The sequence below is a fragment of the Chenopodium album genome, chromosome 14, assembly GCF_948465745.1.
Source record: "Chenopodium album chromosome 14, dcCheAlbu1.1, whole genome shotgun sequence".
NCBI lineage: Eukaryota > Viridiplantae > Streptophyta > Magnoliopsida > Caryophyllales > Amaranthaceae > Chenopodium > Chenopodium album.
The window spans coordinates 48,864,324-48,890,841 of record NC_137847.1 but is presented as its reverse complement, the minus strand read 5'-3'; the positions used below and the strand labels follow the sequence as shown (position 1 = coordinate 48,890,841).

General features: G+C 32.3%; 2 protein-coding genes across 2 annotated transcripts; both read right to left on the bottom strand.

The window, feature by feature from the left end:
• Positions 1–371: 371 nt before the first annotated feature.
• Positions 372–9,153, bottom strand: LOC145579422 (general transcription and DNA repair factor IIH subunit TFB2-like). Its single transcript, XM_081636669.1, has 16 exons — positions 9,018–9,153; positions 8,749–8,880; positions 7,207–7,374; positions 6,871–6,939; positions 6,207–6,297; positions 5,858–5,958; positions 5,595–5,640; positions 5,457–5,516; positions 4,370–4,438; positions 4,088–4,171; positions 3,925–4,008; positions 3,501–3,586; positions 3,022–3,112; positions 1,546–1,626; positions 1,092–1,166; positions 372–995 (listed from the first exon to the last, which is right to left on the bottom strand). The coding sequence occupies exons 2-16, from the start codon at positions 8,859–8,861 to the stop codon at positions 861–863; spliced, it is 1,353 nt and encodes a 450-aa protein (XP_081492795.1). The 5' UTR covers positions 8,862–8,880; positions 9,018–9,153; the 3' UTR covers positions 372–860.
• A 1,348-nt stretch (positions 9,154–10,501) lies between these two features.
• LOC145577406 (uncharacterized) lies at positions 10,502–20,598 on the bottom strand. The gene is made up of 5 exons (XM_081634825.1): positions 20,405–20,598; positions 16,857–16,910; positions 11,421–11,524; positions 11,084–11,122; positions 10,502–10,944 (listed from the first exon to the last, which is right to left on the bottom strand). Exons 1-5 carry the CDS (start codon positions 20,496–20,498, stop codon positions 10,807–10,809), a joined length of 429 nt encoding a protein of 142 aa, XP_081490951.1. The 5' UTR covers positions 20,499–20,598; the 3' UTR covers positions 10,502–10,806.
• Between the last annotated feature and the right edge of the window lie 5,920 nt (positions 20,599–26,518).

Here is a 26,518-nt window from a genome sequence, read left to right as displayed (position 1 = left end):
ATTTTTGCTAATACTAATTAAAGATGTTTATATTTAATACTGCATTGACAAACATGTCTAAGAGGAAGCACATAGTATTAGTTTTACTTTTTAAAACCTATCTTTATTGATTTGAACTGATTTTAGCCAATACTTAATAATAACTTGATTAAAAATGATTTTTCCATATTTAATACTGTAATTGTTCTTTAAAGCTATTGATTTTTAGTAAAAAATTTTAGCATATTCTTAAGGTGAAGTGAATGGACCTAAGTTAATTATTTAAATTAACTATAAAAATTCTAAAAGTTATTTTCATTAGTGCCAAAACGAAGAGCACAAAGGAAGAATATGCAAGATGACCAAACTGAAGATTGGCAACTCAGGCAGACTGAATTTAAACGTACACTTTATTACTTGGAATCAAATCAAAACCATGAATGGGCTTGCATTAATTTGTACCCAAGCTCGACTCAGCTCGCATCGATATACGGTATATTTTAGGATGATTTGAACCCAAAAATTACACATTTACAAACAAGCATTGTCCACAACAAAATACACTTAATACAAGCTCTTGGAACTGATTCGTTCTCAAAAAATCCATTTGCAGCAGAGTTTCCAGGGGGTTGGAAATCTTGGGATAAATTTGGATGAATGACGACAACAGAGTAGTTCAAAATATTGGCGAAATGACTATCCTCCAGAAAGTCTCATCTTCATGCACAATTATCTGTCTCTCCTTTTAGCATTGCATCAGATTCAGTTCTAATCATCCCATCAGTTTAATCAACAAAAGGCCGCGGTGCAATCACCTTTTATTTTCGGACAACCACCTCTTTTTTCCCAAGTTTTTCACTGACATGGAATGTATATGACTATTATTTTTGGCGGCGGAGATACTCTCGCATTTCAGCATGTAACTCAGCTTTTACTACTAGCTGCATCTTTTTGGAATTATCCCACAATAGAGCTCCATATTCACGTGCAAAATCACAAGCAGACTCGAATAGATCCTAGACAAAGAGGAACAGAGATTAGAACGTAAGGTCAGTCAGATAAATAATATGAAAAGATAGCCAAATCATTTAAATGGGACCTCAGTCTTTCACCTTAGACGGAAATTCATCATAAAGCTGAGCAGGTGACATTTCAACTCGATTTAAATCTGATTCCCATAGCCTAATCTGTCAAACAGTACAAGTATCTAATTAAGAAATCCTCTTGATGCAGAGTCTAACATATAACACTGATGGTTCATTCAATATGAGATAATTAAGGGGATGGTGCCATTTAATTTAGGTGGAAATTACTATTAATGAGAATGCAATGAAGAAAAAACACATCGGCAAGTGGAGATGCATTACTCTAGATATCCAAGAAGGAAACTTCTGCGTGAATCAAACAAAAATTTGAACTTACTAAATCATACCAACTAGACTGCGAGAGCAAAGCACCTTAAATTGTGAACCATCCCCCAAGAGCAACAGTAAATGTTGTTGGGGGAAAAAACAATAGTGTAAAGCATTCATCAACATGTCAACATCAAAGACAAGATATAAAAACCTGATCTGTGACATTTTCTGGAACAGTTGGTACTTTTTCAGCTACACGAGGATGTGCATTTTGTTGAAGAAATGAAACTATCTGCAAACAGAAACCAAACTTCAGGAATGCAATGCAATTAGGTCCTATCAGAAATCCCTTAATTTCACGTCTATAATTCAAGCGTACAAGTGTCAACTAACAAACTTTTGTTCTAATTCTCTTACTGCTTTGCCCTCCCAAGGCATTCCTTTAACCACAGATTATGTTATAAACAGGGTGTATCAGATAACACAATCACAATCTAAATCAATATGGACACTAATACAGCACAAATTTTGTGTTCTCATGCTAATAGACAAAATGGTAGAACTTTGTAATCTTGAATTATTAAAGGGACTTCCTTTAACCACAGATTATGTTATAAAAAGGTTGTATCAGTTAACAGAGTCACAATCAAAATCAATATGGACACTAATACAGCAAAAATTTTGTCTTCTGATGCTAAATATGGAAGCCATCTTAATGGGACAAAAGAACACCCCCCCCCCCCAACAGAAAAAAAAAAAAAAAAAAAAAAAAAAAGAAGAATATCTCAATAAGAGAACACAATGATATGTTCACCCAAATCTGCTTTTTTATTTTTTCTTATTTATTTATTTTTGGTTAATGGGACCACCCAACTTTCAATATCAACAAGAGAACCCTCACATCTCTTAAGCACCTCTAACCCATGCCCATAGACATGCAAGTTACATGGTCCAAGCAAACAACAGGAAGGGATTCAGAGAAAAAAATCCTGGCCATCTCTTCAAACCATATACACCCAAAAAAAAAAGGCAGAGGACTTATACTACCATCTACACTGTACCAAAACCATATCTCCTGCATGTGGTCCTAATAAAGGCTGCATATTAACATGACCAGAACAACCAAGTAAATACTTCCTCCGTTTTTTTTTAGTTGCATCACTTTCCTACAAAAGAAGTTTTAAATTAGTTACATCACTTTCCTTTTAAACTAATAAATCCTCTCTATCTCTCTCCTACCACGGGCCCTATTAATTTTTTCTCTCTACCTCTCTCTATTCCAAAAATTGACTAGAAGTCCGTGAAAACTAAAGTGATGCAACTAGAAAAAAAACGGAGGAAGGATTTGCTAAAAACCTTAAGTGCTGCTTTCTAAAACCCCATTAGGAAAACACAAGATGCAATTTTTTTTCCCAGCACCCTCCTTCGAAGGCACACAAAGTTGACAAAGGGGTTTAAAGAGGAGCTTCCCGAGATTGCTTACTGTAGCGTGGAAGTTTCAGGCGCACAACTCAGGCTATAACAATACCAAACATTTGTATCCAATCTTTACAAGATTCTGTTGGACCAAGCCAAATCTTTTACAAAGAAACAAAATGGCTAAATTGCAAATTTTGGAGTTTTATCCACGTGTTAAGCAAAGAAATGGAATTCAACAAAAGAGACATCATGATGAAAGAATCATTGCCTGTTCTGATGTAATGCCATTTTCAAAGGCATTATACAAGCTTTCTTTAGTTATCGCCCCCACAATCAGATTAGGAAGTTGGTATTCTATCCTGCAAAAACGAAGTATATTTGCTGAGATTAGAGCAAAGAATCCAATCTATCTATATAAGCAAGCAATTTTCAGAATAATGGTAAAGTAACAACTCTAACAAGACATATCTTAAGGTCAATATCAACAACCATGTAAAATATCAAAAGGCCAGCACATGAACTAATATCATTGATAGCCAAAGAACAAATCCACCATGTAAAATATCAAAAGGGAAGCACATGAGCTGATATCATCAATAGCCAGAGAACAAATTGGACCACTACAACAATTTGTGAATATTTAAGTTCATTAGAAACATGATTGCTAACCACTAGACAGTAGGCACTAGCAGCCTGGGACAATTAACAGAAAGGGAGAACTGTTTTTCAAAAAAATACTGCAAGTACCTTGCAAAAAGACGCATAATCTCACAATGTAATTTAGACGTAGAATAAGCATACATCCTGAAATTTGTCTCCACAACCACATAACCCTGGAAAAAGAAAACTCATTAAAGCTAACTAGTAGGCCAAAGGTGAAGTCTTTGTTTTGTAGGAACATAGATTAGCACCTAGGGAAATAAGAATAATTGAATAAATAAATTAATTGAGATGATGAAATAAAATAAATAAATAAATAAATAGAACTAAAAATAAAGTAAGATTAACAACCATTAGATTGACCATGGAACAAAAAATTCAAAGGTTGGGATTTTGGGAATGGACATTATGGAGGTACAGATTATCAATAGTTTAAGATGAAAAATATTAAGCATCTATGTCCAAAGAGGGGTGAGGCGCCAAACTCTACTGTTAAGTTTCAGCAAGATACCTGCTTCCTAGTTGCTGTGTCTGATAGGCTGACTGAAAGAGTGGTAGCCAACTTTGTTGGAAGGAACCAACTTTCTTTCCTTCCCTGAAAAATCACATGTATATCAAATTACCGGAGCATGTAATACCTAAACTACGCTTTGGAAATGCAGATAAACAGAAACCTGCTGAAGTTTGACTAATCCCAAATCACTGAGGTCTTTGATTGTATTAAGCTGAACTTCATTCAATGTGTTGATATTGTATGCCTGACAATTATCAGCCCCAAGTGAGATAAACACCAATTTTACCAGCTTTATTATTGAAATAAAATTTAGATACTAGCAGTGTTTTGGAAATCTTCACTGCAGTTCGAATTCAGAAAACCTTATAAAAAGTACTCCAAAAGCAAGTGCTAGGAAAATTTCTCTATTCAGACAATGCTTTCAGAAAATTGGAAATCTTACCTGCCCTGTCTCGTGAAAACTAAGCTCCAGCAGAAATGAAATTATTGTTGCTGGATCTACACCACGTTCCTAAAGACAATTCAGCACATGGAATGATAATTACGGTTGCCACCCTGTATGTGGTGAATTATTCAATAGCAAGCATTGAAAAAAGCTACTCAGCCAGTAATCAAAGATGGAAATAATTCTTCTCCTACATCAGCCCCACCCCCACCATCTGTATGCTGTTATTCTGTGGCTAGATCACAAGTCCAACTTTTAGAAAGGAACAGTAGCACATATATGCCAATAAGGGATACATTTTAAAACATAAGTCAAGTGGAATGAACTAGACAGACCTAGATGAAAAGGCCAAAAAAAAAAGGAATTTTTAGGCACTGTACAGAACACATTGTGTACATATCAATATTACCCTAATGCCTCTAAAGAGGCTCCTGCATAGGGCAAGATATGCTGATTAGATCTATGCTGCCCCACCCCTGTTTGTGAGAAAGACAAAGAAGTTTGCAATCAACCTTTAAAATATGCAACGACTGTCAACTACTTCACATCATATAAGAAGAGCAGACATTTTTATGGTCATAGTGATTTAGTCCACTGTGATCCAGAAACCAAATGATAGTGAATATTATTAACAATATTTAGAATAATAAGGTAGTAACATGTCTTTAACTGTGGTTTTTACAAGTGATCATCAAACTCAGATATTCATATCATTGCCATCCATAGAGTTGCATGAAACACAAGACATCTACAACATGAACAGTGCATAGTTGCATACTCCTATTTTTGAACTGTAAAACACTAGCTTAAGTCTTCCATAAATATATCAAACTCTGCTTTCCAATGTGATACGAGACATGAAACAAGCATTGTGATTGACAGTGATCTTTGAATGCTTTTAATAATCACAAATTTCTAAATAAGATGGTTGAGTGTTCATGAAAAGAAAGTCATAAATCTACTTCTGTATTTATATTTTATTTTGGGTTCTGCTCAATAGATGCGCAGATTAAATTTATTTGGAAAAGGTGAGTGTACATCAATCTATTAAAGCAGTGAGCACAACAGGCAACATAGTCCTTACCTCAGCATTGGCAATATATTCCCTGATGATATACCAAAGTTGTGCATTTGTGTCCATCAGCTGTGAAAATATAGACTATGTATTAATGCAATATCTTAAGAATAATCAGAAGAAGAAAAAAAATCTCCGTGAACATACCAGGAACTGGAAGCCATACTCAGTTAACCTTGAGCCTTCTTTCTCTCTGTGATTATAACAAAAAATGTAGAAGTATGGTGAAATAGCATATGAGACAAAGCATCCCCTTCATCTAATAGTAGGGTTACAAACTAAGATCTGAGGATACAAATCTTTTGCATTTATTTGAAATTAAACAAAAACAGCTCCAAGTCAGCAAACAATTAAGTTTTAATACACAAATCAAAAGATATTTAGAGTCAGCATAATAGAGGTGAACTAACCTTTGACTTAAGAGGCCACGTTGGAAAACTTTCATCATAGAAGAACTGAAGTTTGTCAACTTTTCTGCTTCTTTGGAGCTGATAAGATGCAGCAGGAAACGCTGATATGAAACCGAGCATTGTTAACACAACCAAGGATCGTAATTACACATAATAGGAACCTCTAAAAAATTAAATTATAATATAGGCTACAAGAAAATTATAATAATCTCTAAAAAATTAAATTATAATAACCTAGATTAAATTATAATATAGGCTACAAGAAAATCAGGATGTAAATTGCAAAATCATCACTAAATTGTAAAAAACTTGCGTCATAGTAGGAATTTGAGGCACAAAAACTACACACCTCCCACTGCTCAAGAGCATAGATCTCTAATTCCTCCGAGCTTGGGAGTCTCACAGCATTTGAAGCCATTGGTTCCCTTGGTAATTTACCACTGCAACAGCCAATTTAATTTACACATAGTTCGATTAGAATTTTACTTGGTATTTGAGCATCCCGGAATCAAGTGGTGATCTACATGGACCACATAAGAATTTTTCCTAAAATCACATTGAAGCCATATTCAAGACAAATAGGATAGCAAAAAACATATCTTTACTCAGTGATCCAACTAGAAAAACATATTGGCAATTTTTATGTAATTAATAATAGCGAGGCAAATATTTAAATAGAGCCTTGATCAGCGTTTTCAAGTGATAATACTCAAGAGATCTGTACTGCTTAGCAACAACTGACACACGATTAAGCTAATAACTTAAGGCCTACTGAAGCCCATCGAATTTTAATCAATGACTAGCCATACTAAACGTAAATTCAATTTCAAAAATATAAATTAAAAATAAATAAATAAATAAATTGCAGTAGCTGTTATATTTCATAGCGATATGACCACCTTCTCTACCGATCTTATCCCATCCATCCCCATTTAATTAAGCATGCAGGCACAGATTGTAATTAAGAGGGGAAAAAAAGGACTAACATCAATCATGAAAAAAGCTTCAATTACCCATATATTAGCTGCTTCTGAAGGTTGATCTGAAATTTTTTATTCATTTCATAACTGGTCTCCTTTTTCCTGCAAACAGAATATGTAGAAAGCTAGCATCATTAGCCAATTTTCATAACTACAAGTCTACAACCATTTACCAAAAAAAAAAAAAAAAAAAAAAAAAAAAAAAAAAAAAAAAAAAAAAAAAAACTATTAGTGTAAACATTTGCAAGTATTATAGATAAAAGAGCAGCTTAAGGTTCAAAAGCTCGCTTATTCTCAAATGAAAAGACCAAAACTTACAGTCTACAGATACTTTATAAAATACATCCTATAACTTCAAAGGCACACTACCTGTCGATAGTTTCAGAGAGAACTCTTAGTTGAATCAATCGATCAATAGCAACTCTGTGCTTCGAAAGTCCATCTGGAAGAACCCACTCTTCCAAGGACTTGGCAGGTATCGGAGTGTCAATGTACAGCATCTGCAATACATACTTCTTGGCCAAAGGCGACAAGGACCTGGTTCACAAACCACATCAGCTATGCATAAGTATAACAAAATCATCCATCATAATCATGTTTCACATATCCTCTAACATATAATCTTTCCCACTTCACTTGGCAATGTAAGGCAAGCTTCCCCAAATGAAATGCTAATGATGTTGTATTTTTGTTAAAAAAAGTGCACTATTGGAATAGATTTGGATATGTGCATATTTAGACATTCACTAGATTAATTTCAGGTTACACAAAACATTTGCTTTATATTTGCAGTAGAGTGGGTAGGTTTGGGGGGGGGGGGTGTTCCACTTCCTATTATCCTTAACTTTAATCTAGGGGGGAGGGAGGAAGAAATGTGATCCATCCAACCGTTCTAAAAAATAACATTTTGTGCAAATTAAAAGGCAATTTATGAAAATAATTGACAAACATATACAGTCAAAATGATTGTAATATAGTCGTCTTAGTTACTGATACTCTTTACTTTACTAGATAATTTAAAAAGATGCAGTTTGTCTTATACATACATACATATGTAATTGCTGAATATACAATCACAAATCTTAATTTGTTTTGACAGTTGGTCTTAGATATCAGCAGAACATTTCTGGGGATGAGGTTCTTGTGCAGGCACACAAGAATTTGAACTCAAAATCATGGTATAACTTAAAAAACTCTTACAACTCTCGCCTATGGGAATTCAGCTCAAAAAAGACTCAACCCAAGCAATTCATTTTCTGAAAGACATACATGCCTTTCTTGGCTGGACCAACCCAATCGATGATTTTCAATTCAACCAATATCCCTGCCTTTTCCAGCGTTACAGCAAGGATTCCTTTGGACTTAGAAAACCTTTCAAGGTAGAGTAACCAAAGTGCTTTCAGGGGTAAGATAACTCAAGCTAAAAGCAAGAAAGGTACTCCATAGGAAACTAGCAAGTTGCTAACTTTTACCTTATTTGGAACTTGGGGATATTGATACTTACATATCACTATGATCAAACAAATATCTACGAAATACGAGTACAAACTTATTCAAACTTCATTATTTAAGCAACTCAAACTTCCCCAGACCTCTCAGAATGCAAAGCATGTATCGATTTCAATATCGAAACGAAAGCGAAAATCTTTACCACTGTTTCCATACTAAAGAGGCCCTGATTATGTTCACTGATAAAAATACAATGCACAACAATTATCTCTACGACAAGTACACGTGATCAACCAAACATTTTCTTAATAACCAGTTTCTGCAATATAGGGCATTTTCATAACTATAACAATTGACTATAATTCAAAACAATTGAACAAAAAAAAGTTCAAACAAATCAAATAAATAACTTCAAACACACTAAAATACATAATATAACAGAAAAAAAAAATTAGGGAATACCTAAGAATGGCTTCACAAATAAAGGGGTTAGCGTAAAGCAAATCGAGCTTAACAGCAGGCAAAGAAGCAACCATATCAATGAAATTCTTGGCTATAATTCTAACTTGCGGCATTGTAAATTAACAATAATTTCTGCAAAATTAGGGAAAATTATGTCAGTGATCTTAGGTTTTAGTGACAAAAGGTTTAATTTAAATAAAAGAAAAAACTTGAATAAATTTCACAATATTAATAATTAATGGTATAAATAAGAATTCAAATTACAGAACCTGGATTATTATGGTGCAGTGATGCCGATGATGCGGAAGGTTGGGCACTGCAGGAGTAGAAAAAGGAAGTTATAATTCCTTAACTGCGTTTCCTTTCACAAAAGTTTTGCATTTTGTCTAAATAAGCAGCAGTGAATCGGTTTATTTTGAGGACATGTTCGGCAAAATTAGTTATAGCCGTGGCTATATTGATGTTAGCTACAAAATATAATGTACTATGTAGAAATGATGTAAGATATAAAGTGTGTAGTGGTGTAAATATATGTTGATGGTTAGCGAAAGTGTTTGGTACAAATTAGCTATTGAATTAGTATGCAAGTTTGAAAGATGAAAAATTTAAAGGCAAAATTCATATGTTTTAAAGGTAAATAATTCATATTTTGTACTCAGCATCTTTTAACAAACGCTACCGCAAAAGCTATTTTTGTTAGCTATATACCATAAAAACTAACCTCAAAAGCTTAAAGTTATAGTCTTTTAAGTTTTAACCACCGTTAGTCCGTTACTTACCCTAACACACCGTATTATTCATTATGTAGTGTTTTGACTTAGTTAAAATACTAAAATGAACTTTAAAGTTACACTTCATTTTGTTTTGAGAATAAATAACAATTTTACAAAAATACCACTTACTAACATTTCATTTTATTATTTTCATTAATGGCAAAAATTTCATTTTATACTTATTCTCATTCTCATCCATTTATTACCTACCTTCACAAAGTGCTTCGTAATAATTTAGTGGAAATGCAACTCTAAATATTCTCATTCTCAAACCTCTTGTTATTCCCATCCCAGCAAACAAACAATGCTTTTTTTTTCAATTGGGATAAAATCTCCCACTCCCAAGACACAACCTCAATTCCCACATACCAAACACCCCCTTAATTAAAGCCTAAGGGTCCGATTCTAGTCCAATTGTCATTGTTTATAAAAGGATGTTTTATGTTGCCCATGAATAAGTGAATCACTGAATTGTTTGTACTAAAATAAGTTTTATTTTTTTTATTTTGATAAGGAACTTCCAAAATTAGTTGGAACTCCAATTATTTGATGCGAACATATTATTTGGGCAATGTGCTGTGAGGACAATTATTGTTAAAAAAAAAAAAATGAAGTAGCAATATGACTATTAACCACAAGTTTTGTTAAGCAAAGATAGATTTCTTCATTTTCTTCAGATGGTAGATTCACTTCTACTTTATAGTTCCATCACCAAAGAATAAGAATTGTACTGGTTCCATAGGCATTATAGCACTCCGATCAGTCGAAAGCCTGAAGAACCTGCGTTTTTTAAAGAGGAAACACCAAGAAAAATCAATAGCTGCTAAGGTCCCTCAGGGGGTCCTTAGCCACTTGACTAAAGATATACGAGTACTTCGTATCAGAAACACAATTACATACTCAATTTCTTTTCATAGCGCAGTTAATATTTTAATGGAACAATAACACAATCCAAGCATCCAACTTTTAGGAGTTGAGGATCAGCTAAGGTTTCTATGTATAATGCAAAACGTCTCGGAATTTACAAAATTTCCATCAAAAAAAAAATTTCAACCAAATGAGAAAATTAGAACCTGCTGCAGCTGGCCGAAGCATGATAAGTTGGAAAAAAGGATCGATCCCTTCTCCCGCCACAAAAATGAAGACATGGAAGAAGAGGAAATAATTACTGAAAGGCCCTACTGAAAACCTTTCTGTCAAAAATTAATTGTCTGCCTATTTCAGAAGTGTTCTAAATCTAATTTACCCAAATGGGTTCACTATAAGTATGACTCCAGATAAGAGGTTAAGCAGAAGTGCCAGGCACATTATCCTCAACAGGTGCTTGTGATTCAGCAAATTTTTTGGCTGGCTTTGGCACTGCAGGAGATTTACATGGCCTGTTTGGGTGGCACTCTTTAACCTTCTCAGCAGGCACCTCAAACTGCAACACAGATTAACAAGGGATAAACCCATAAAAAAAAAATTAATTTGAATCCTTTCATATACATTATTCTACATATCACGTATGAATGCAGAGTGGAAACGGCATGGTTCCAGTAAGCTCAGAGATGCCAACTGACCTTGTAACCACAACCGGCGACACAAGCATGGAAACACTCCTGCAAACATAGACAATAAGAACGCATAAGAGAAGTTTTAGTTAACTATGAAATCACATTTCAATATGGAACACCACTTATATAATCATTTTTCAAGGTTGATAATTCCCCCAAAAATATCCATTTTTAGATGGCCTTTAGATGTAAATACAGATGTAATTGCAAACACAAAAATGGATTGTTGAGTTACCAGGTAACCACAGTTTGACATAAAGATCTGTAGCATCTGAGGAGGGGGTTGTTTTACTAACAAAAGCAAATAATGAGATTAAAAGTTGCAGTTAGTAAGAATAGGAACCTCAGAGTAACTTGCATCCCCAGGAGAACGATCGATATAAGCACTCCATTGCTGGTCCTTTAAGACTGGGTCCTTGTAGCATATCTGGTCACATTCACTCACACCTAAATGCCATTAAAAGTAGATCAACAGCTTGTAAAATTTCCTTAAAAAGATAATAATAAAAATACAAATTAAAACTGATGCAGTAATTCTACATAAGGGTTAACATCAATAGCCGTTTTCTCCCAGGGCTCTTGGAGTTGCAAATGAAGTTGCTTACTCAGCATGATTTCAAAAGGCAATATATGACAGCAAATTTCCATCAGAAAACATCAATCAGTGGACAAGTACAAAAGAATGTTGTAGTGATACTACCAACATATGTAAGCATTTGCACTCTTTTTGCCAAAACAGGAGAGACAAAGAAAAAGGGTCCAAAAGACGTATACTATGTAGAAATGAGTGCATTGGTGCAGCAATAGCAATGGTTGTTTACCTGCTTATACTGCTTTTTTACATGATTGCATGAAATAGCCTATACATTGGATTTTAAAAAAGAAAAAGAAAAAAAAAAAAAAAAAAGAATTTTGGCAGGCGACAAAGTGACGCCCTTTATTAAATTCCCCTTAATAGACATTAGACATTCATGAATCATCAAGCTTTTTAGCCAGATACTATAGAGAGCTTCCGTTACATCAATAAAATCTACGTACGCACAAGTCCAACCCTTCATATATGTGGTGTGTTAGTGTATAACACCATTCTACTCGCCTGATCAAGCGATGTCTCAATCTTCCAATAATTACCCTTTCAAGACGAGTAAATATGCAGCAACAATCAATTTCGGACTTTCGTTAACCTGAAATATTTACAACAGTTACCTAAGTTTGTTACTTAATGACATTCCAATGCTTCACCAACACATATTAAATAGGACATGTTATTGGGTTTGAGATTCTTTCACAGCAGCTAAAGGGAAGACACTTCATCCACGGCTTTATACTGTCATAATTATGTCCCAAAATTTACAGAATGTTGTCCAAGAACCCAAAGTACGACAAAGAACACAGAACATCAATATTGAAGGATGACTTTATTGCAGAACTGCAGGATCTTGGGAAGACTTAGCATTGAGAAGTTACTCAGGTATTTGACAAACTAACACTTTCCAGGGTTAAAGACTTGGCCGTGTCTCAAACCTCAATAAGGAATCCTTAAGTCATATGGTGGCTTCTGTCCAGGGGTCCAAAGCACAACATATACTAGAATAATCAGTTGAATTAGTTAGGTAATGTTAATCCAGTCTTTCATAGAACTTCCCATATATCTCAGAGATTAATCTTATAAATCATGGGGTGTGAAATTAAACAGTTACAGAAATAGAATTTCTGAGTGCTGATATGTACTGATAGAAATTATAAAAATAAATAAATAAAAAAAAAATGAAAAACTACTATAGAAGTTGCATAAATAGTTGGTTATTGTCAGAAGTAGCATAAATAGTTACAGAAATAGGAATTGCATAAATAGCTGGTTATTGTCAGAAGTTGGTCAGAGGGAAGGTCCGGAAGGGTAGTAATGGTAAGTGGTAGCCAGTAAAGTAGTTTGTTAAAAGGAAATTTAGGAAGCAAGTCAGTTGTGGCCACTGATGTTTTTAATATAGGGAAATGCTTGTATGAAAGATTACAATGATTATAGTGAGAGAAAGTCTACTGTGAGGAAATATGCCCCTCACTCCCCTCAGTGTGGTTGAGTTGTAAATAGTACTCTGATCATCCAACATTTTGGGTGAATTCTCTGTGTTATGATGTGGTTTAGGTGAATAAGAGCAATCCTTGTGTCTTGATTTTACAAGTTATAGTTGAAGATGAAGCATGGAAAAAAGGATGAGGAAGAAAAGCTTTTACTTGGTAAAAAAATGCAACACTCAAATTCAATCAGCTATATCTTCTTCGTAACAAGGAATTTTCAGGTGATTCAAGGTGGAGGTGAAAGCAGAGTTCAAGAGCTTTCCAACGACAGGTCACATGTCAAATTTGAGCAAGAAGCAAAGAAGTTATGAACGTTTGAAGTTGAGCTGCCATGCAGTCGCGAGGAGCGCCTGCTCCCCTTATAAGGAGTGCCCGCTTCTATGGGCGTCACTTGAAGTTTCAATAGTGAAGAGCACCCGCTCCTAGCCTTTAGAGCGGCCACTCCCAAGGCCTTGTTTCGAGCGGACAACTTCTTTTCTTTTGTGCTTCTTTTTGCTATCTTTTAATCTTGGCCTTTCATTTGTAATCCAAGGGTTGTAATTTAAGAACTTTAGGGTTTGTTTGTAAAGTCTTTAAATAGGGCAAAGATTTCTTTTTGGAAAAACTTTTGCTTAATATTGAAATCAATGAGATTTTCTCTCTCTACCCATAATCTTTGTGATTATTCAAATTTCTATCAAACATTCACTAATTTCTTCGTTTTGTCTTCATAATCTTGTTAATCGAATTAGCTAGGAAAACCGTATTCTTTTCAGAAATAGATTTGATTTAGAAGATAAAAAAAAAACTAAAAAAGATACTAACTGAATATAATACTTTACTAGATCAAAATTATAACTTTCTAATTCCCATAGCCATAAATAAAATAAATAACAATGAAGCTCAGTCAAACAACAACGCCTCTGGCCAAGAAGACCATTTTTAATCCATCTCGCCTAGCCAGGGGAAATCCAATCAATATAATTGCAAATATGTATTCTGTTACGGCCCATCCTCTACTAAATTGTGATTCAGACTTAAGGGTGCCTTGTGGTGCGGGTGCCTTGTGTCCAGCTGAGAGATGTAAGACCAAGTCAATTATAGAAGGTAAAAATTGCACTCCCTTGGTCCTTATATAATAGCCCCATTTTCCTAGGCACGCAGATTCAAGAAAGGAGTAGCAGGGGTGTTGTTGATTAAGGTTAAATAAATATTAAATAAGAAGGTAATGTGAAATAATTTATTGTTTAAGGAGAAGTGAGAAAAACTATAGTGGTTAATGGGATTTGTTTATTATAAGTAACTGAAAAAAAGTTAGACCTTGTACCTTAAAACAATAATAAGGAGTAAAAATAATTTCAATTCGGTAAAACTAAGTTAAACTCGGCACAAATAAGTTCTACTTGGTAAAAAATTGTGACTTCAAATAACAAAGATAATAACGAATAAGTAAAAATAAGGCCATGTTCACTTCACCTTAAAAAAATAATATTAAGTAAAAATAATTTCAGTTCAGTAAAATTAAGTTTAGTTCAGTAAAATTCAGTTGATTATAATAGAAAATCAGTAAAAATAATTTCAATTCAGCAAAATTAATTTAAGTTCAGTAAAAATAATTTAAGTTCAGTAAATATAATTTTATTTCAGTAAAAATAATTTCATTTCAGCAAAAATAAGGTGAAGTGAACGGGGCCTAGGTTTCGATCAGTATTACAACAAAAATTATTTAAGTACAACATAAAAAATAAAAAATAAAATAGCAAAAGTAATTTAATTTCAGTAAAATAATTATAGTTCAACAAAAATAATTAAGTGCAATATACATCAAGATAAGTGACCAGGGCATCTGTATATAGGACATTGCTCAAATGATAAATGTTCTTTTTTAAGTAAAAGAATATAAGCATTTATTTAGGGATTAACATAAACACGAAATGAGTATAATTTTCACACCCCTTATAGGACCATGTTTCGTAGAGTTGTAAGATGTCTATCATTCAATCCATTAAAACCTTAATCCCATAAGTTGAAAGAGGTATGACAACAAAAATGTGAAGACTATACATTCGGTTTCCATACTCATGAGTCATGAACACAATGACAAATAAATATATACAATCCTTCGCATCTAATTACTACCTTCGTTTGGAAAGTTCTTAACATGCGCTATTTGCATACAAATTAATGTAATTAAAGATACAGTGTTGATGTGGTGAGTGGATGTAAAAATAAGGTGGATAAAGTAAAATAGTGTAACACTATAAGGTATGAGGGTAAAAGAAAAAAATAAATAAATAAATAAATGGAATAAAGTGAAAGTGTTAAAGAACTTTTGAAAACAGACGAAATAAGGAGGTAGTAAGTTATACTTCCTCTGTTCCCTAAAAATTGTAACATGGGGATGGGAAATGGATTTTGAGAAGAAGAGAGAGATAGAGATGAATAAAGATATGGACTCGTGTGATAAGGAGAGAGAAAGAGAGAAAACAAGTGCAAATAGAGAATTGTTGCAATATTTGTAAAACTTCCTAAAATAGTAATTGTTGCAATATTTGTGGAACGAATGAAGTAAAATTTATTAAAAGTAGTTCATATACAATTTACCGTAAGAGAACATTTTTTATACCCTTTCTTCTTTCTTTTTGACTACCTGGATAGCACATTCACATCATAACCTAAATCTTAAGTTATCAAAACTTTGCTCTATTACCAATTTGTTATAGAAGATAAAGATTGTACATTGCAATTTGACGCAATTAATTTATCAAATTGAGCCGACAATTCTAGGCTTCAAAGTGGCCAATGCTAAAATAAAGGAAAATTTAATTATCATCCTATTTTTTATCTTGCCAATGTGATGTGCTACTTAAAACATTCCTTCTTATTCACTAACTTATCATCCTCTTTAAGATACTAGTCATATTGCACTACCTACAATGCCTTCTTCCCATAAGCCTGAAACATTACATAATCATTTTTCTATAACTATACAGCCGGTTAAGACAAACAATCTATTCTTAAATCAGAGTAAGAATCTGATAACATAATAGTTACTCCTCACTTCATCAGTTGCTCAATAGTTACACATTTACCATTACCTATAGTCAAATGAGGCTAAGCATTGTTGCATTTACATCCATATATGTACAATTATATACATTTATTAAGCAATGTGCTGTGCTACTTAGAACATTCCTTCTTATTCACTCACTTATCATCCTCTTTAAGATACTAGTCATATTGCACTACCTACAATGCCTTCTTCCCATAAGCCTGAAGCATTACATAATCATTCTTCTATAACTATACAGCCAGTTAAGACAAGCAATATTCTTAAATCAGAGTAAATATCTGATAACATAAAAGTTACTCCTCACTTCATCAGTTGCTCAATAGTTACCAATTTACCATTATTTACAGTCAAATGAGGCTACGCATTGTTGCATTTACATCCATATATATACATTTATTAAGCAATAAGCTAACTTCCAACTCACTAAAGCATGGAGTTTACCTCATACCCGTGCTCCACAATGACAACAAGAACCATCAAAAAAAGAATGATTCACATGTAGTATAAAATGCAATAACTCAATTAGATCAAAAATCAAGCAAAGGGAAGGTGCTAAAACAATATAAGTACATTTGAACATGAGATTTTATATATTTAGTATATATATCAAAGAGTTAAATTCACCCAGGATTAAGGAAGAGTAATACTCACATTCAGCCCATGTGTCCCCATCTGCACCACATCCCTTTTTGCAAAATACTCTCCCTACAAGATACACAAAGTAACACGGAAAATTATGGTCACAAAACTAGTTTGGGTAGCAATAATCATCAATGAGAACTTAAACAAAATTTACTACTCCTATCAGTCAAAAGTAAAATGAAGCAACCAGAAAGGTATGACAGATATCAAATTACTAGTTGCCTATAAATGAACCACCACAAAACTATTATGCTCATTAACAAGAAGTTAAAGTTACTTCACACATTTTCTGCAGCTTCGAGTCTATGACAACTTCCTCATATAATAAAAGTTAAACCACAAACTTATAAGAGGCTTTAAGTGTTAAAGTTTTCCTGCGTTGGAGACATATTGAAGCAAATCTATGTTAGAAGTGAATGAAACAAATCTTATGCAAATCTATATTAGTAGACTAGGCTTTTAAACAGACCATCACTTTGAGTCCTCAAATTCAATGAAACATTAAATAACATGTTGAATATGTGTAGAAGAGACAAAAAAGTAAATGAAGAATAAATAATGTGTTGCACAAGGGGGCAAAAGAACAACAACCCGACAAAGAAAAGACCTCTCTTAAAAGACAAATGTAAGTCAAATCTCTACCAAAAGATTATCATGATAATTTTTTTACTACATCAAGCCATCTAACATCAACTATGCTTTGCTACTATGGCACAGTTTGGTTCATTTGATTTTGTCTAAAAAAAAAAATTTCTTAAATCTATCTAATTTTTCCTATACTTAATTCATTTGACTAAACTCATCTTTCATTTGTACATATTTATTTTATTTGAATATTTTCAAACTTATTTTATTTGAATTTTTTTAAACTTATTTTATTTGAATTTTCTGAATTTACATTGGTCGAATTTATTTGTACTTAATTTGCATAATTGTGTCTGAACTTATTTGTAACTAGATCAATCTCGTGCAGTCGATGACTACACATAATAATCACTTTTGGTTCATGTAGCCGACCACACTTAAATAATTAAGGCTTTGATTGATCGATCAATCTCATGCGCACGATTTGAACCAATAAAATTTTATTTGTTTATTTTTTATATACCAAAATTAAAAGCAAAAAAAAAATCCCGAAACAAATAATACATCAAATATTTTTTAAAAAAAAATGGAGCTCGTAGAAAATTGAATGATGAAAGGGATACGTGAGGAAGAAAAATTGAATTATTATTGTTAAAGAGAATACACTATTTTTCGGATTTTGATACTAATAATAATATAGCTGACCAAAATTTTAATAAAATAAAATCATAAAATGATGACATTATTTATAGTTTTGGAAGAAATTTTTTTTTTACGACATGACATGTGTCTAATTTTAGACAACACACAAGAATGTACTTATTAAAGAACGGATCAAAAAGAACATGGACTTCATGCATTGAACTTAAAGTGATGGAGTAAACATAAGTTAAGGTATCTAGCAAAATGAGTCAGTTAAGCAAGGATTCAACAAAAATTATTTTGTTTTCAGCTTGCTTTTTTTTTTTTTTTTTTTTTTTTTTTGAGGGATTCAGCAACATTATTTTGATTCAGCATAAATTAGTTGAGGTGCATATAACATGTAACTTCTACTTTGTGAATCTAAAATCATAAATGCCAATTGCATCTGTATGTGATAGTATCACACTCTAACAATGTTTAAATTTCTAATTCAGCCTCCTCGTCGTAAACTTATATGTGCTTCAGTAATCTCACATTGGTTTGGTTTTTTTCAAATACATAATAAAAATCCAGAATCTTTAGAAAAATATATAATTTTCAAATGGAAACATATAATAACCATACAATTTTCAAAGTGAATAAATGTGAGGATTCTTAAATTTAAAATGTTTGGTTGTTGATAAAGAAAGTATGGAAAAGTAAAAATGAGTAGATGTAGGTAAATTTACAAGTTATATATTCCTTGTTTTGTTTTCCATAGTTTATTTTCAAAAGAAGTGATGGAGAAATTGAGGAAAACTAAGGGATTCAATATTTTAACTTATACCCTATACCAAACAAATAATACTTTTACTCAGTTTTCCTTAATAGTGTCTAATTATCTTCTATAGAATCCTGTGGATTTTCTTTTCTAAATTTCCTTATATCTACTTTACCCCATATTTCTTCATTAAATTTGTTCCCAAACCCACCACTGAATTAGGTTCTTTTGGTGTTCTCGTCGAAACATGCAAGCGTGTAACATTATAATCCAACTCTCGGCATAGAGCAAGAACGAGGAAAAGCCTTAACTAACACATTGCATTATTACATAATGATTTAAGTTCAAATTTTACATGAACAAATCTAAACAATCACATGATTAAGTCTATGTTGCATCTTAGTTTAAATGTTACCATAGCCGAAAGAAATACAGAATCTTCAATATTAATACACTGAAGCAGTGAAGCTCCTATATAAGAATTAGCACTACCAGAAATAAACCAGTAGAATTCATGTACTCATCATGACCAATAACAATATCTTTGTACGGAAATGGATAAAAATCCAAATTTTCCAGCACAGAGATTTTGATAGAAATGCAAGCACTAAAAAAGATAAAGATCATACAGATGAGTAGATGACTATAGCAACTAAGAAGAAAAGGTAAACAAAATGGACATCAATCATGACTGGAAAGACACAAGGGTTTACGTATGGCAACGAATCTATCAATCTATCATCCAAGTAATAACACTCTAAGTTCTTCCGCCATGACTAGTGAAACCATAATATTCAAGGAAGAATAATTCTGTATTTGACAGGATAATTTTCTCATATAGAGTTCATGAGGAACCATAATGGCACATGAGCAGATTAGCCCGCAGGTTTCAAAACCATATCTATGGTACAACATCCTAAACAAAACCAATACCTCGCATCCCCATTATGTTACTCGGATACTCAATTTACCTCAAGTACATGGGCATTTCGACCCTTCATATTGGATCAATAAAATCATACATTCTCATAATATTGTCAAGTCTAGCACTTTGACACATACTCATGTCTAATGTGAGTTTCCACGTTCGAGTAACATAGCACACACATATATTTAACAAAAGGATTTCCTATCTTCGATTTTTCAATATTGATCATTCAAGAATATTTACTCTCAAAATACATGTAATTCAACCAAATAAGCTAACCAGAACAACAACTTAGCTGCTACCAGCTAACAATTGATAATGTGGATACAAAATAGCCCAATTTCAATAGATTAGCAATAACTTTTAAAATCACCAAAACTGCAAAACACCACTATTATAAGTTACAACAGAACATGAAAAGTAAAACTCAGTTCTGTCATGATAATATAAAACCCACAAAAATTATCGCAGCAAACAACAAAATGATTTAATAATCCATTAAAAAAAAGTAACAAAACCCCATAAAATATTTCAAGTAATTAAACAAAATAAAGAACAAGAATACAAAAAAATAATCAAAAATTAAAATAAAATAATTAAATTAAAAAGAAAAAAAAAAAACAAAAGGAGAAATGGAATTACAGGGAATCTGGGTAAGAGCAGCAAATTTGTGGGTGCATTGGGTGCTGCAAGGTGATGTCCATTGCTGAGGAATTATATCTCCTATCTCTTTCATTGGTTTTTTTTTTTTTTGGTCTCTATTCAACAAATAATTTTGTATATAATTCCAAATAATAAAAATCAATCACTCAAAATCAAATTTTAGTTTTTTTTTTTTTTTTTTTTCAAATTTTCTCATTCCTGGTACAAGATTTTGACTAGCCCTAGAGAAATTGAAAGAGGGGCGAAAGAGGGGAATTAGTGGGAGGGTGGTCCGAGGAGCGATGGAGGCAAATAAGGGCATTTTTGTCATTTCACTTAATGACCCTCACCAACGAGTTAGGACTTAGGAGTTACGCCTTTCCTTTCTCGGTTTTTCCACGAAATAGAGAAATGGTGTGGTTGGTTCAATATTCATGGACTCATAGTAGTCATTGATCCATACAATTCTTATGTTTTTTGGACTTAGTTCCTGTTCACTTCAACGTAAAAAAATAATATTAAGTATAAATAATTTCAGTTAATTAAATAAAAATAATTTCAGTTCAGTAAAAAAAAGTTCTTATGTTTTTTGGACTTGGGCTCTGTTCACTTCATCTTAAAAAAATAATACTACCTCCGTTTTTTTAGTTGACACGTTTTGACTTTAGCACTATTCACTCACCTCTTTTTGACCGTGTTTTGTGCTTTATACGTAATGAAACATATAGTCATGTGGGATCTTGTTAGATTCGTCACGTTATGTACTTTCAAAATATCAACTTTTTATAATTTTTGCTTATCGATAATTAAAGATATTAATGATTGAATAAGTACATTGGCAAACGTAACTAAAGAAACGTGTCAACTAAAAAGAAACGGAGGAAGTATTGAGTATAAATAATTTCAGTTAATAAAAATAAGTTCAGTTCAGTAAATATAATTTCAGTTCAGTAAAAATAAGTTCGGTTCGGTAAAAATAATTTCAGTTCAACAAAAATAAGTTCAATCAGTAAAATTAATTTCAGTTTAGCAAAAATAATTTCACTTCAGCAAATATAATTTCAGTTCAGTAAAAATAATTTAATTTCAGCAAAAATAATTTCAGTTCAGTATAAATAATTTAAGTTCAACAAAAATAAGTTGAAGTGAACGGGACCCTATTTTCAGAGTCAAGTATAAAGTTAGAGTCAATCTTTGTAAGTTTTCATCTTTTGGGACTATTTAGTTTTTTGTTTTACCGTTTGGGACCTTTAGGGTAATGGTCTGTTCACTTCAGCTTAATTTTAGTTCAATTCAGTTCATCAGTTCAGTTCAACTCCTAATTTCCTTCTCTCATAAAATATTGATTTCAATTCTATTCAATTCAATTAAATTCAACTCCAATCAGTTAAGTTCAGTTCAGCTTAATTCAGTAAATATAAACAAGCCCTAAATTTCGGTCAAAAAGTAACTAAGGGTTAGTTGGTAAAAAAGATAGTCCATTTGGGTTAGAAAATCAGCCCCTTGAAAAGTACCCAAAAAAAATAAAGTCCCCTACTAAAAAGATAGTCCCCTATTTATTATGTTTGTAAGCGTATTAGATTGGTGGCGTACCAAATCGTCACACGTGGGCATGAGGAAGCGGAATCTTCTGCGAGAAGCTTCGTAAGTGAGTGGTCCAAATTAAAACGCGTCGTTTTGAATAATTTGGCTATTTATTTACTCTAGGCGTCATTTTCTTCATTAACTCCTCTGTTCTTATTCTAAAATTCGCTTGTCTTCCTTGATTATTATCCTTGTACTTGGGTAGCTTTCAAATCCGATTATTCGCACGCCATTGTTGAAGAACAGTGAGGTATGCATCCTAAACCTTTTTTTTTTTTTCAAACTTGTCCGTTTTTTGAAATGGGTAAAATTAGGTTTTTAAAGTTTCAAAAAAAAAAAAAAAAATATTCACTCATTTGCTTGAATTGTGCGAAGATCTTTTGAAATTAGTTGTTGGATGTGTTAATAATTGTATAGATTATGTATATTTGTTTGGTGATTGTTTGAATTAGGGCGCATTACTTGCTTAGATCATCTATGGTTAGGGTTTAGTTGAAACCAGAGTGTTAGTGTAAGATTTTTAAAATATGTTGTGTTTGGTAAATGTATGTAGAATTATCATGGACGAGCTAGAGAATGATCACCCTTTGCTAGGCCTGGATGTCCATCAATTTCATGTTTTTCCAAGACTGAACCCTGCTGCAACACCCGGGACTTTTATTTTGGATAATTACAATTGAATTTTTTTTGTCTTTTATTTCATCTATAAATTTGGAAGATAATGACCTATCTTTTTTGTTTATTCATTGCAATTATTCAAGGGACTCCATTTTTTTTTTTTATCAAAAAATTAATGAAAGGACTGATTTTTTTTTTTTTTTTTTTTTTAAAAAAAAAAATCCTTAATGAAGGGATTGAGTTTTTTCCACCAAGTTAAACATGGATTAGGTGACCGGATAGTTAACTATAGGTCCCAAAAGGTGAAAAAAAAAAAAAAACCTAGGAACTCCCAAACGGTGAAAAGTGACCCTAACTTTATACTTAACTCCTTATTTTTAGCATCGTCGACTTATTATTTGAAATAGACAAAAATTAATGAACATTTCGAGGACGTTAGATTAGATAATTAAAAATAGAAATATTAACTTGTAATTTTACGCGTTATTTTAGCATGTATTTCCAAATTAATACCATTTTAGAAAATATGTACGTAAAGGGTTATCTAACACCTTAGGGGTATTCGTTAGCAAGATCCTTTAAAATAACAAGCCCTTACCTTTAATATGGCATTTGAGTTGTATATACAATGGATGAAAAACGGGAATAATACTCATGATGATGTAGTGTTGAAACTTTGTTTGTAATATTATTATGTATTTGGTTCAACTCTGGAGTGTTTTAGTTTTTAATTATTGTTGAAAAATGTGTATGAGCTAAACTAACCTACATGGTAACTCTTGAAACCTCAAAAATTGAGATACTAGGGTTTGAGGTATGGGTAGGGATGTCAACGGGGCGAGGAGAATGTTGGCTTTCTCATCCCCATACCAGCCTAGCATTTTCATCCCCACCCCCATCCCCGCGGCGAATCCAAAATTCATCCTCATCCCCACTCCGACGGATACAATACCAAAATCATCCATGTCCCATCCTCCACTTGGATATCCATGCTCACCTAATCCCTACCTAAGACCCGCCGAATCTCTACTTTCCAAATACAATTGTACTACATAATAATGATTAAAAAAATCATTGTTAAGCTATACATTTTTTTTTATATGTATAATATAAGTCTATTACAAAGTTTTACACTTTTACTATATTATTTTACTTGATTTTTGTATAAAATAGTTAAATAGTATAAAAGTATATATTTTTATGTAATTCTTTCAAAAAACAAATATATATTTTTATGTAATAATATAAAGATGTGAGTATGGGGTAGGTGGGTAGTATGAACTATGAACTGGGGATGGGGGCGGGTACAACTAAGGCTGTCAAAAACTGACACGACACGTAAACCGACACGAAATAAGCGGGTTTGGGTCAAGAATTCTCGATCCGTTTACATAATTGGGTCGACACGAACATTACACAAAATTAAACGGGTTAGGTTTGGGTTGAAATTTTCAACCCGAAACAGACACGCATAACTTGATTATATAAATGGGTTGAACGACAACTCGTCAATCCGAACCCGACACGCTTAATCTATTAATTAACTAGTAAAAAAATTGAATTTTTTTATTCAAAGCTTGTAATTTTGTAAATTACCTTCGACTCCATTTATACATTTTGGTAATTTTTTGGCGGTTAATTTAGCGAAAAGCTTTACATCCTTGTGGTATCTTTTTCTAAAACACTAGCTTTAAACTGTTGTAGTATCTTTAAAGAATTAATGATGTCAGACTTTTTTATTTTTGAATTGAATATTAATTAGTTTGTTACATTATGTGGGTAAAAGGTTACACGGATAATAACCCGTTTAATAAACAAGTTAGGTTTGGGTCAAGGGTTTTGAACCTGTTTAATAAACGGGTTAGGTTTGGGTTAATGGTTTTTCAACCCGTTTAACATCGACACGAACACGAATCTGACACGACACAACCCGTTTGACAGCCCTAGGTACAACCTAAAATCCACCCCATCTCCTCACACATGCCAAGGATGATTTTTATCCCCGTCCCACCAACCGTCAAACCAGGATCTATCCCCGGCCCCATCCCCATTTCATACCCATGGTAGCAAATGTCAAATTTTTATGCTTTTTTTAACTCATTCACCTTATTTAAAGAATGTGTTGTCAAAAATAAATGTGTTGTCAAAATTGCACTTGGGTCAGTTGGTTGCGGCCAAAAAAGAACAAACAAAAAATGCTTTAGCAAATCTCCTTTCCAAAAGGAAAAAAATACGTAATAAATTTAAAAAATAAACAAAAACAAAAATAGAAATGGAAAAGAGATTCAACTAGCAAACGTCTCTCATTGGTCATTTGGTCCATTTGCATGATGGAGTGTCTTGATTCCTTTCAATTTTTTCCACTCAGTCATGATACGCCGTATCCAAAAAATTCCAGAGGATTCTAGGCTGACCACAATTTCCATCAATAATACAATAGTCTACATAATTATGCTGTTATGCATGCTACATTATATCCCGTGTTATTAATGGAAATTTACAATAATTAATTTTAAATTAAAATCGTATAAGTAAATTTACATGGATCTTACTAACAAACGCCCTCGAGGCGTTGGATAAACATTTAAAATATCACCTAAAGTGGTATTAATTTGGAAAAGCATGACAAAATCACGCGTCAATCGGTGTAATTAATGTTAATTTTTAATTTAATGTTTCTACTTTACATATGTAAATGTTATAATGGATTATAAAATAGTCTATTTGTCAAACAGATATTTTAAAATATGCATTTGACTATATATTGTATTGTATTGTGAAAGGATACATTCATACATCAAATATTTTATTTATGTAAATTAGAAATTTTATTTTATACTTAAGTTTATACTCACTCCGTGTTTAAATACTTGCTCCATTTCTCCCGCGGAGTTTTAAGAGATCCTGGATAAAGTAATAAAATATGGAGGTAGTGGGGTAGGTGAAAGAATAAAAAATTGTAGAAAACAAAAGTAGTGGAGAGAATTAGAAAAAGAGAATATGAAATTAATAAAATATGATTTATGTTGGGTAAACTATGTGAGATAAATGAATTAAGTATTGTAAAAAATTTCCAAATAAGAAAATTGAGCAAGTATTTAAAAATGGCTGAAAAAGGAAAAGGAGCAAGTATTTAAAAACGGAGGGAGTAGTTGGCAATAAATATTAGGATAAATCAAATCTTTTATTTATGTATAAAATTTGTTTTTTATATGGATTTTTTATAAAAATAAAATAAAATAAAATATGGGACGCACTAGGAAATAAAATATATATATATATATATATATATATATATATATATAGGATCCGGTAAGAACCGCTCCTTATATAAGAACCCTTTGTTATGTAATAACACCTTATGATTTAAACTGTTTCCTATGTTCTAAATTTTTTTCAGCTTATGTTTTAAAGTTTTTCATATATTCTAAAATTTTTTTTACTTATGTTCCAAATTATTTCCTATTCCGTATGTTCTAAATTTTTTTTAAGCTTATGTTCTAAATTTGTTCTTATATCTAAATTTTTTCCTATGTTCTAAATTATTTTTTCAGCTTATATTATGAATTTTTTCCTCTGCTATAAATTATTTTTTCAACTTATGTTCTAAATTGTTTTTCTTATGTTCTAAATTTTTGTTTGCTTATGTTCTAAATTTTTTTTTTCGTATGTTCTAATTTTTTCGGGTTATGTTCTAAATTTTTTTCCATGTTCTAAATTTTTTTTTTATCTTTAAAACATGAACTCCTCAAAATTAAAGAAATGTCATTACTAAAGGATCATTTTAGATGGTTAGATCAAAACTAATAAAGGATTGAGATTGGTTCTTATATAAGATTGAGTGTTTATATAGAGGAGAATTCTTTTTATATAGAAGAGAATTCCTACATGAGCCTTCCCCTATATATATAT

Coding starts and splice junctions, on each gene's coding strand:
- LOC145579422 (XM_081636669.1), bottom strand. CDS start 8,861: ATGCCGCAAGTTAGAATTATAGCCAAGAATTTCATTGATATGGTTGCT. Junction 6,940..7,206: donor CTCTCTGAAACTATCGACAG/GTAGTGTGCCTT, acceptor TTCTGTTTGCAG/GAAAAAGGAGACCAGTTATG. Junction 5,641..5,857: donor CGTGGCCTCTTAAGTCAAAG/GTTAGTTCACCT, acceptor TTATAATCACAG/AGAGAAAGAAGGCTCAAGGT.
- LOC145577406 (XM_081634825.1), bottom strand. CDS start 20,498: ATGAAAGAGATAGGAGATATAATTCCTCAGCAATGGACATCACCTTGC. Junction 16,911..20,404: donor TGCTCTTACCCAGATTCCCT/GTAATTCCATTT, acceptor TGTATCTTGTAG/GGAGAGTATTTTGCAAAAAG. Junction 10,945..11,083: donor TCGCCGGTTGTGGTTACAAG/GTCAGTTGGCAT, acceptor TCTGTGTTGCAG/TTTGAGGTGCCTGCTGAGAA.